The sequence below is a fragment of the Mytilus californianus genome, unplaced genomic scaffold (assembly GCF_021869535.1).
Source record: "Mytilus californianus isolate M0D057914Y unplaced genomic scaffold, xbMytCali1.0.p SCAF_1, whole genome shotgun sequence".
Classification (NCBI taxonomy): Eukaryota; Metazoa; Mollusca; class Bivalvia; order Mytilida; family Mytilidae; genus Mytilus; species Mytilus californianus.
In genome coordinates this window covers 99,276,351-99,289,392 of record NW_026262581.1, presented here as the reverse complement: position 1 = coordinate 99,289,392, position 13,042 = coordinate 99,276,351, and the positions used below count along the sequence as shown (strand labels likewise).

Here is a 13,042-nt window from a genome sequence, read left to right as displayed (position 1 = left end):
GAACACCAGCAAGTGGACATAAGGGGATCCTTAAGTAATCTTTAATTCATAATTCTATTGTAAACATCTTAAAGTTATTTCACTTTTCATACTTCTATAATAATTTGTAATATTCATTACTTTGATTTTTCTGTTGGAAAACTTGATTAAAAAGAGAAAGCAGTCACTATCCTGGTTGCATATATAGTAAGAGTGATTTGAGGAGGATAAATGTCATATGTATATCTAGAAAAAACTGAAGGGATAAATGGAATCGCCCAAAATACTGCACAGTTCAACAGACTACTTCAACCACCAACACCCAACTCCTCTGAAAATACATACATATAAACAAAGACAAACAAAAACAAACAACACCTGATTCATATAGCCTGACTTGGTACAGACAAAAATATGGTGGGGTTTAACCAGTGTTCTTTGTGCGCAACCCCCCCCCCCCCCCTCACCCCTTTTGCCTCATAATCTTGACCACAATCTTAAAAACTTATAAACAATAAAAAAAAAAGCTGCACACAGTGAAGCTACCAACAGGATGTCTTCTAACTTAAACTAAGAAATAAAAAGGCCAAAGGTCCAAAATGTGGAAGATTGTCTATAAATCAGCAGTTATTTTTAAAAAAAATCAAGTTGTGTTTAGTTGGTTCTTTATGAGGATATGTGATTCATTACAGTGAAGAAATATTGAAATCTGTACAGTTAAGTCTCCATAAAAGTACCAGTCACTTGACAAATGTATATATTATTTTTAAATGTAACATAAACATTATAAAATGTTATAAAGCAAAAACAAAGCAAATCTAATGATTTTTTTAAGAAGTTATATTACTTTAAAGGGAATTGTAGCTGCTGCATTAGAATTGAGGTAGTCATTTTGTACTACATGTATAACGACTTCATACCATGACATTTAGTACCATAGTATTTTTGTATCATGACCATTTCGTATCATATAAACAACCTGTCATTTTTGTCATTTTGTACTAAAAAGGCCTTCTTCGAGAATGCTATTTTGTACCCTACAGAGCTACCTTTATGGAAACCTTTTCGTGCCATCTTTTTATGTATGAAAATAAGGAGATGTGGTATGATTGCTAATGAGACATCTCTCCACCAGAGACCAAACGATGTAGAAGTTAATAACTATAGGTCACTGTTTTGCCTTCAACAATGAGCAAAACCCAAATCGCATAGTAAGCTAACAAAGACCCAGAAAAGACAAATGTAAAACAATTGGACAAGAAGATTTATGTACAAAACAATAAACGAAGAAAATAAGTATGATATACAGCAAAAAATGACAACCACTAAATTACAGGCTTCTGTCCCATATGTGTATGCTTTTTATACGACCGCAAAAAAATTTTGCGGTCGTATATTGGTATGACGTTGGCGTCGTCGTCCGAAGACACATTGGTTTTCGCACTCTAACTGTAGTTTAAGTGAATGGATCTCTATGAAATTTTACCATAAGGTTCAATACCACAAAAGGAAGGTTGGGATTGATTTTGGAGGTTATGGTACCAACAGTTAAGGAATTAGGGGCCAAAAATAAGCATTTTTGTAACTTCCAGACATAACTTGTGTGTTAGTGTATGGATCTCTCTGACATTGTACCACAAGGTTCCATATCACAAAGGGAATGCTTGGATTGATTTTGGGGGTAATTGCCTCAAAATTTTAGGAATTAGGGGCCAAAAAAGGGGCAAAAAACAAGCATTTTTCTAGTTTCATGATAATAACTTGTGTGTAAGTGTATGGATCTTTCTGAAATTGTACTACAAGGTTCCATATCTCAAAGGAAAAGCTGGAATTGAGTTTGGGGGTAATTGTCCAAAACGTTTAGGAATAAGGAGCCAAAAAGGGGCCAAAAATAAACATTCTTCTAGTTTCCAGACAATAACTTGTGTTCAAGTGTATGGATCTCTCTGAAATTGTACTGCAATTGCCTTAAAATTTTAGGAATTAGGGGCCAAAAAGGGGCAAAAAACAAGCATTTTTTCTAGTTTCAGGACAATAACTTGTGTGTAAGTGTATGGATCTTTATGAAATTGTACTAAAATTTTCCATATCACAAAGGGAAAGCTTGGTTTGAGTTTGGGGGTAATTGCCCTAAACGTTTAGGAATTTGGGGCCAAAAAGGGGCCTAAAAACAAGCATTTTTCTAGTTTCCAGACAATAACTTGTGTTCAAGTGTATGGATCCCTCTGAAATTGTACTGCAAGGTACCATACCACAAAGGGAAGGCTGGGATTGAGTTTGGGGCTGATGAATCATAAGGGGGTTCAAAAAATTTGGGGGAGGGATTTTTTTTTTCTTTAAAATTTTCCATTTTAAATTGGTTATTTCTGATTTATATATAAAAGCAAATAATAATGATATGGTTTGAATAGGTAAATTAAAATTTTTTAAGTTCTTAGACCACATTCATTCTGTGTCAGAAACCTATGCTGTGTCAAATATTTAATCACAATCCAAATTCAGTGCTGTATCAAGCTTGAATGTTGTGTCCATACTTGCCCCAACTGTTCAGGGTTCGACCTCTGCGGTCGTATCATGCTGCGCCCAGCGGAGCATTTTATTTGTACAAGTTACCGGGTTGACAAACTACATTTATGTCATATTGGTACCATACAGAACAACCATTTAATATGTGTATATTACAGGAAAACATTTGGTGCATATGGTATAAACTGATTCGTATAAATGCTAATTTGCCGTATAATGGTAGGAAATGGCACATAGAATATTTACACTCATACATGTATGTGGTCTATTTATAGTACTAAATGATACACATACTGTATTTGGTTAATTAACTCTTAACTGTCCCCCTCACGAGGCATTGCAGGGGACATAAAAATACCTGGTGTCTGTCTGTTCCTCTGTTCGATCTTGTAAGTGCTGTCAAGTGTACAATTGTTGCCAGATATTAATGTAATTTATATCATAGGTTTATATTGGCAATGTCTTGGACAAATTCGAAAATCAGTGCGAACTATTTTTTTATTTAAAGATTTATGCCTCTTGGAAATATTAATTATATAGTAAATAAACTCGTTATAGATACCAGGATTAAAATTATGTACACCAGATGCGGGTTTCGTTTACAAAAGACTCAGATTGTATTGTAAGTATATCTCAAGTGTATAACTTTTTCAAGATATTAATGAAATTTATATTAAAGATTTATATCAAGAAAATATTGAATAGAACAAATTTGAAAATCAGTGCTGATCAACTATTTTTAAAAGAGTTATGTCCCTTGGAAATATTAATTATATAGAAAATTGCATTGTAAGCGCTCTCAAGCCTACATTTCTTGTATAATGATTGATATGAAATTTATACTGAAGTTTGATATTGTTTATTTCAGCAATGTCTGGGATGAGATCGAAAATCAGTGCTATCCAGTTTTTTTACTGGAGTTATGTCCTTTAGAAATGTAAATTCTATATAGAAAATTGCATTATGAGCACTCTTGAGTGCACAATTCTTGCCAGATATTTATGAAATTTACATCAAAGGTTTATATCAGCAGTGTCTGGGACATTTTCGAAAATCAGTGCGGATCAATTATTTTTGAAAGAGTAATGCCCCTTGGAAATATTAATTATATAGAAAATTACATTGTAAGCACTCTCACAACATCATTTCTTGACGGATTGTTATGAAATCTTTATCAAAGGATTATATGTGCAATGTCTTGAATAAGTTCAAAAATCTGTGCTGATCTATTATTTTTACATGAGTAATGTCTCTTTGAAATGTAATTTATATTGAACGTTGCATTGTTAGCACTCCCACACCATTAATGTTGTTACATCTACATTTCTTGCTGAATTTTTATGCAGTTTATATCATCGCCTTATATCAGCAAGGTCTAGAAAGACCAACTATTTTTACAGGAGTTATGCCCATTGCAAATAGAAATATATGGTAAATAACATTGTTAGAGATCTCATGTCTTCATTTCTTGTAAGTTATTTATAAAAAGTTTAAAAAGAACTAATCAAATAAGATATGTATTTTTGTCTCGCCTGTGAAGAAAGTAGCGGAATTGCTTTTCTGGTAACAGCGGTGTCGTCAACAATTGTTAAGTTTTCTGCTTAAGTTAGTTTGATAGGAAGTTCCTATTAGGAACTACTTGTGATAGATCATTGATATTTAATATAAAGTTGCATTACTATCAGTATATATCAGTTTGACGACTATTTCCAGGCCCTGCCCTAGGTCATGGTCCAGCAACTTTGAATTAACTAGCAATTTTCAATGTTAAGTTTTCTGCTTAAGTTAGTTTGATTGAAACTACTTGTGATAGATCATTCATATTTGATATGAATTTGCATTACTATCAGTACATATGAGTTTGACGACTATTTTGAGGCCCTACCCCCTAAGTGATAGTCCAGTGACTTTGAATAAATAAGAAATTTTCAATGTTAAGTTTTCAGCTTAAGTTAGTTTGATAGGATCTACTTGTGATAGATCAATGATATTTTGTATGAAGTCGCATTACTATCAGTACATATCAGTTTGACAACTACTTTGAGGCCCTGTCCCCTAGGACATGGTCCAGTGACTTCGAATTAATAAGCAATTTTCAATTTTAAGTTTTCTGCTTAAGTCAGTTTGATAAGAACTACTTGTGACAGATCAATGATATTTTGTATAAAGTTGCATTACTATCAGTACATCTCAGTTTATCAACCATTTCTAGGCCCTGCCCACAAGATCACGGTCCAGCGACTTTGAATTAATAAGCAATGGTGCTGTCCATCAGATTGTCTTTTTCTGAATTTTATGTGGGCAGGCGAGACATATCTCTGTGTCAACAGTTTATTAGTTATTGACCTTGGACATTCTCTCCTAGTGATTATAGGTTTGCCTTTTGTGTACCCAAGGCAGGTGAAGGAAGTCAGCTTTGAAGCACTGTGATTGGATGTAAGGGTATAATACATTTTTGAATTTATTTATGAATAACTTAGTTTGTATATTTACAATTTATATTTGAAAACACATTGAAATATTTTCTTGAGAATTATTTGAAAAGTATGGCAAGCCGTTTTACTATTTATTCCAAATTCAAGATATCTCATATAATATATCAGATATCTTATATAATCTAGTGTTTATAAGATATATAATAATGTTTATAAGATATCTTATAAATTTTTTTTATATAAATATAATATATAATATCTTAAATACTTTATAAGATATCTCATTTATTTTATAAGATAACTTATATAGTTTATAAGATATCTCATATAGTTTATAATCATATAATTTATAAGATATCTTAATAAAGCAAATTATCTGAGATTTCTTATAAATTATATGAGATATCTTTTAAACTATATAAGATATCTTATAAACTATATAATATATCTCAATCTCATATATATAAGATATATCATATAATATATAACATATCTTATAAGCTTTATAAGATATCTTATAAATATATACTTTATAAGATATCTTCTAAAGTTTAGAAGATATCTTATAAATATTTTTTATATAAGATATCTTATATACTTTAGAAGATATTTCATATATTTTATAAGATACCTCATATATTTTATAAGATGTTTCAACTATTATATAATTCTATGAGATATCTTATAAATTATATGTGATATCTTATAAACTGTATGTGATATCTTATAAACTATATAAGATATCTTATTAACTATATAAGATATCTTATAAACTATATGAGATATCTTATAAAGTTTATTAGAAATCTTGAATAAATAGTTAAACAGCTTGCCATAGAAAAGGCTTCCAAAATTTCATAAATTTGATGAAAATGATGGTTGCCATGGATACTATAAACAAGCTCCACTCAAAGATGGTCACGCCACCATTTGACTTGTCAATTTCTTAAACAGAATTAAGTACACATGTAACTGTCTTGTCCAGGTCTTTATTATAAAAAGCATAGGTACTTGGGGACAGGACAATTTTTTAAGCCCTCCCCCTTTTATCCAAAATCTGTTATTTTTTGGTTTTCTATTAATTTCAATTATTTTCATGTTTTTCTGTATTATATGAACATAAATATACTAGAAATAACTTGCATTTGCTATTTACTATCAATTCCAAGTTTACTATCCACAGCGGTCAGTGTTGTAATTGAAACTGATAGAAAACCGAAAAAATTACGGATTTTGGAAAAAAGGGTTAACAAATTGTCCCACACTACACAGGCACTTGTCTCTATAAAAAATTACTTATATACTATAGTTTCAGAGACAAGGTTAGTTTTCCTTGTAGCTTAAATCCGGAATTTCAAGCCGTTTAAGATTTGTTTTGGAAAAAAGTAAAACGCACTGGTGATAGCAAGCGTGAAATTGACACAAAAGGAAAACAACAACACGTGCATGATTATTATGTTTCAAAAGCAAAAGAAATGGGAAAGAACAAGTTTAAACGACAACCAGGAGCTTCTTTAGGTAGTTTTGAAACCGTTTTCATATTTGGGAATTCTTGTGAAATCATCGAAACACTATCAGAAACGAATTACATATTAGTAAAATTCCTTTTTCGAACATATTTTCTGTCATAAAATTTTTAATCAAATCTCAGCCGAGTTATTTGCATCACATAACGTTAGCCCAGTAAGGTTTGAGTCTACAAAAAAGACAACTTGGGCCGTCTATGATGACAAGTCAGACCGCCCATTAACAGGTCAGGAATAACCACCAATTGGTGGATTATACCTCAATTGACGTATAATCCACCAATTGACATATATTGGTATAGACCAATTGACGTATAATGCAAGTTTTTTTGTTATAAAATGCTAGTGTGAGATAGGAGCTTCATTTTGCAACTTACAACCTATTTTATGACCATTATTGAGTCCTCCGAAAGTTTCAGTTTTGTCAAAGCCTGCTGCATCTCTTGAGAATGAATGTATACAACAATTCTTTTGATGAAACATCTGTACTATTGACCATGATTGACTTTTAATAATGAAAGTCAAGTATTAACATAGAGCTTCATTCACCTGTGGAGTTGTACTCATAATCACATGACTGCAGACAGTATTGATGTCCATTGACTTACCTTACCGCTGAATCTTTCTCCGTCCTTCAGGACAACCTCTTAGTAGAGTGCATTAGTACATACGACCCTCCACCATCCAGAATATCATACAAATATATATATACAGTTTATATACAGGTCCGCAATTGTTTGTTTAATTGCTGTCACTAGTTCTGTTGAATCAGTTAATACTCAATCAGTATACACTCATTTTGAATGTTTCTTCTGCATACTTATGGTTCTAGCTCTTATACTATGCAGTGCATAGCACAACTTTCTGGAAATTAGTTCACATAGTTGTTCTGTTTTTCTATCCAATAATAAATCTGAATTCTGATGTCTAAGTTTAGTACAGTCCATAATTAATTGTGTCTGAGTATTTGCAGACAATTTGTAAAAGGAAATGGACGCATCTTTAAGTATATTATCTTCAATTTGATTTATGAAGGGACTTCTTATAGGTTCTAGAACCTTACATTTTAATAGTAGATGTTCAATATCTTCATCTTCATCGTCACAGAGTTTACATAAAGGAGATTCACTTTTTGTAAAGCTAGCACGTTTGATTTGTGTCATAAAAGTTCCAGTGACTAATTTAAGTTTAATCGCAATCGATAGCGCACCTTTTGACGGATTGTTGTCATTATTGAGATCAATAATTGGATGATTTTTTCTTGGTAAAAATATATCACAATTCAAATATGTCAACGTTGGATAAGATCTACTGTTTTGAATTATTTTATGGATCCAATACAGATCTACTTTTTTCTGTATGATGTTTTTCCATTCAAGTTTCTTCGGTGGATTATCAAGGAATTGAATGATATCAGAAAAGTCATATTTATATAATAATTTCTTGATGGCTATATACCAACTATTGCTATTGTCTGGTTTGATAAGCAGCTGTCTATATGCAAGTTGTTTTTCTTTTGATCTATCATTTTGTCTGCATATGTTATTAAACAAAGCTAGACTTTTTGTGTCAATTTGTGCTTCTATAGGAAGTAAACCTGAGATAACGTAGATTGCTGGATCTGGGGTATTTGGAGGTAATGACAAAATTTTCTTCAATATTGTTTTTTGAAACTGCTCTAATTTTTGCATATTTGTTGAGTTCGGAAGTACTACTTCTAGACCGTACGTTAAGACAGGTTGGATGTATGTCTTATATATTGATACAGATGTTATCGGATCTAGACCGTTATTCCCATGAAAACCGGCTGATAGTAAACTGTATGCTGTTCTGCGAGCTTTTGTGATATTTTGTTCTATATTGAGATTATCTGATTTTGACTTAGTTGTTGAACGAATTATTCCTAAATGTGTGGATTTGTCCAAATTTGGCATTTCTTTGTTATCAAGATTAAAATTCCAATTGTGATTAGCTGTTTTCTTTGCTTTGTTCTCTACTTGGATAATGACACTTTTTTTAGGTTGTAGAGTATAATAATGGAGTTGGCTGTATTGTAAGGCATGGTTAACCAAAATTTGTAGGTCATAGGGATTATCACTGAGTAATGCAATGTCATCTGCGCATGCAACAGCATTGATATTGATGTTACCTATCTTACAGCCTAGTGTTGAGTTTTCATATAATGATAACAAGTCTTCTATGTATAGTTTATACAGGTCAGCACTTAACAATCCACCTTGTTTGACCCCTTGATATACTTTAAATTCCTGGGATAGTTGATTCTTCCATTTGATACTACAGCTTGTATTTTTATGAAGTTCGTCAATTATGGACCAAGTTGCTGGGTCTATATCTAGTAAAAATAACTTTCTCATCTGCATATTTATGATGACGACATCAAATGCCGACTTAGCATCGAGTAGCGCAATGTAAAAAGGACTATTACAGTCGGTGTACTCTCTATATATTTCTTCAAATATAATTGCTGCATTTAATGGGGAAGTATTTGGTGTAAATCCTCTTTGTAGTGGGGATTGTTTCTCAAGTAATATTGGTCTAAAGTCTATTCTGGCGATATATTCAATGATTTTACATAGAATGGGTAACACAACAATTCCTCTATAGTTCTTGGAGTCATTCTTACTTCCTTTATTTTTAAATATAGGAGATAATAGTCCTAATTTAATTATTTCAGGTAATAATTTATCATGAATAATGTTATTAACCAGACAAAGTAGATAATCTGTGAAGTCATCTCCTGCATTTAGAATATGCTCAATTGACAGACCAAAGATATCTTCTGATTTTCCTGTATTTATAGATTTAATTGCTTCAAGGAGTTCTGATTTTGTTACTATTCTAGGTGAAGTTTGACTGCATAGGTATTTTATTGCTTGATAAATATAATCTACATCACATAGTTTCTGATGTTTGGAATCATATGTACTATTCTGGATTGGTTCAGCAAGGGTTTTAAAATGATTGTGCCATCCATTAATCACCCCCTCATTTTCATATGTTTTATCTGATACATGTAAATCATTAATAAAGACATGAAAGATGTTTTTGTTATTTCTTTGTTTTTTAATAAGTTGGTAAAACAGTCTTTTATTCTGCGTATTTGCAGTTATAATTCTGTCTCTTTCTATATGTTTGCGCTTATTTTCTTCCTTTCTCAGTTCAGTTCTGAATAGTTTTCTAGTTTCCTTTTTTTCTATAACCAGTGGATGTTCAGGGTCATTCGGTCTATCCGCATTTTTCCAATTCTTGTATGCTATTTTATTTTGATGTAAAGTATGTTTAATCTCCTGATTCCATAATTTTAATTTCAGTTTGTTTTTCCCATACGTTTTTTGAGCGGAGCATTTCTTAGCCGTACTTGAAAGCATTTCCATGGTTTGTTCTATTGTGGTCGTAACTGAATTTTGTTGATTCTGTAATTTTTCCTTTAACATAGGAATTTCTTGTGCTATAATATTAGTATACTTATTAATATCAACTTTGTCCCATCTAATTCTTGATTGTACATTACTCTCTAATATGTCATCTTTCTTTAAAAATTTACATGGAAGTGTGATCATGATCGAATGATGATCAGATACATTGGATCAGTTAATCTTGAGGTTTTGTGAATGACTTCTGTCTTGTATATGAAGTAGTCGATTTCAGAGATTTCTTCTCCTTTAACATTGATGAAGGTTGGACCTTTAAAATCTACTTTCATGTTACATTCATCTATTAATTTTTTCAATTTTAATGCTCTTCTTGAGTTATTTATTTTTGAAATATCCTCATTGAAATCTCCTCCAATTACGAGGTTATGTGTAAGCTCATATTTTTGAATAATCTCAAATAGTTGGTCTATACATTCACTGAACTCTTCAAATTTGTCATTTTCTGCTTTTGTTGGCAGATATGCAGAGACTAATAAAATCGGATTTTTTAGGGCTAGTTCAATACATTGAATTCTATTGTTTCCATCAATTATGGGTTTTACATACTGATCAATTGAGCGGTCCCATATTATGGCCACACCTCCATATCCTCTGACTGATTTTATCAATAAATCACATGTGTTTTTCCCAGAGTTAATCGACTTTCCTTTGCCACAAAAATGTGAATTTAATTCATCTAAGAGATTAAGCTCATGATCGAATAACCAATGCTCTTGAAGCAATATAATATCTACTTGATTTCTCATGTTCTCAATAAATGGGGCTATAGTCTTTACATTTTTACAATTAAAAGATAAAATTCGTAGTTCACTCTGCTGTGGAGTCGTCTTAATAGGAGTTGGGCAAGTTATAGTTGAGTTTGACATATCCCTAAAAAATGATTCTGGTTTTGTTGAGGTGGTTGATCAAACATATTATGGAAGGAATTTGGAGCAGTCAAATGGGACTTTCTTTCCATGTAGCTATTCTGTGACAAATGCTGGGGATTGTTGTAGTATGGATCTCTGTTGATTGTAGTTGTTTGAGGAATTTGGTTTATGTATCCATTGTGTAGAGGTTGATGTATAGGTATTGACTGTTGTTCATTAAAATATATAGGTTGTCCCCATAGTGGAGTCGGTGGTATACTAGTATTAACTATTTGGGATTTCGTGCAACATTTGCTTTGATTTTGAGTTTGTAAATTGTAGCTAGATTGATTACTTGTAGTCGCTGTTTTTGACCTCGGTACTGCAGTGTTACTTGTAGGAACAGAACCAGTCATTGGTGATCCTTGGATGATTGGTGTACTATTTTGTATATCAGAGTTGTCAGTACATCTTGTATTCCTTTGATTAGTTGGCTGCGAGTTACAGGTATTATTGACATTTTCATTAAATTGGTTGATAATGTTGTCAAATTGGGTATCCATCTGTTTGAGGATAAATCCAAGGTTGGGCGGTATTTACCACCCCCGGTATTTACCAGTGGTATTTACCGGTATTTACCGCCCCGGACAATACTCCCCAAATGGTCAATACTGGCAAATACTGGTCAATTGAAATTTTCATGCTTCTTTTGGCTGACTTATCTATCAATTCTAGTAAAAAAATGGTTGATGAGGGAAAACTTTATTCCTTTTGCATGATTCAATTTATAAAAATGAATGATATTGGTATGTTATTAATCATTAAAACGTTAAAAATGACTAATTTAGTTCTTAGGGGTAATGATATTGCATACTTTTGGTATACATATAAAACTGAGCAGCTATATCAGTTATTCTAACATGTATAAATCAAGATATTTTTTTCTTGAAAAGGTTTAAATTTTACAGGTAAATAGAATTACAAGTGACTAGCAATATAGATTATCAGAACATTACCTATTATATGGCTAACAGGTGTCAAAAGTTTAATTACTACAATGTATAACAACTGTCCCCTAATAAATGTTGACATAACAGGAAAAAAGTCATAAAAGTGATTTCTAAAGATTGTTTTAAACAATGAATTAATTCCTGACTATTCAACAGCATGATAAAAATGTTCTAAATGCAGGAAATGTTTTTTTTTAATAAATATATAACATATATATATATAAAACAAATTTTGTTAAATTTTTAATTGCATCTTTCAAAATAAGTGTTAAGAAAATCAGATGTTATATAGTCTCTCTTAAGTGACTGACTTTATGGTGTTATAAATGACTATATCTGTTGTATGATTAAATTAATATTTGATTAATCTTCATTAAACCATGTTCATGAACTAATTAATTGTGAATTTTTGTCTTATTACAACGTAGTAAATAAGTGACTTTCTGCCTTGTGACTATATCTATCCATTTACAAAGTAATTGACCTGAGGTAGGGACTAGTTTTATAGTAAAGTCCTATCAAAATTTCAATTGACCAGAATTTGCCAGTATTGACCAGTATTTGCCAGTATTTCCCAGTATTTACCGGTATTTACCGCCAACCTTGGATAAATCCCGAGACTTTCTCATGTAGCTTCGTAACTGTTTGTTCAATATATTTGCTTGAGGAGCCATGATCATGAGGAGTATGTTGATTTTGTTTATCATCTGTAAGATTTTTTTTTTATCTTTTATTTGTTTTTCCATAGTCAGGATTTAATATACATGTACCCCTACACTACCACCTGACAAGGGTATCAAGGGGTTACATATAAAAAATAATTCAGTATACAATATATATCACTGACAAGTTGATTTTTATAATTATACATGTAGTATTAAAGGTTACATATAAATTTTATTTGATTATATTCTCTCGCTCTCTGACTTTCTCTCATACAATACTAATACTCTTCACTCATTTGCTTTGCTACAATATGTACATGATGTATATTGACTTACATTTTAAAAACAAAATATTTTAAAGAAAAAAAAAAAACAAAAATAAACTCAAGGCTAAATATTTGCTCATGATATATAGATATTTTATTCTCTCACTTATATGAAACAATAATTAATTAAATATTACATGTAAAGGAGACCAAAATTTTTCACACACTTGGACTCTATTATTTTCTTTGCAATATAATATTCAAGAAATTGGTATTTCTTTATTCTATTCTTTAACCCAACCATATTTGGTTTTGTTTCATTTAATTTACAT

The 13,042-nt window shown here is 31.3% G+C and overlaps 1 protein-coding gene across 1 annotated transcript in view; it reads left to right on the top strand.

Moving 5' to 3' along the window:
* Positions 1-6,337: 6,337 nt before the first annotated feature.
* The window catches only part of LOC127727321 (uncharacterized), a 41,661-nt gene continuing 34,956 nt past the window's right edge, over positions 6,338-13,042 (top strand). The window contains exon 1 of the mRNA XM_052234758.1: positions 6,338-6,458. Coding sequence (XP_052090718.1) covers positions 6,416-6,458 — 43 coding nt within the window. The 5' untranslated portion in view covers positions 6,338-6,415. The remainder of the gene's footprint in view (positions 6,459-13,042) is intronic.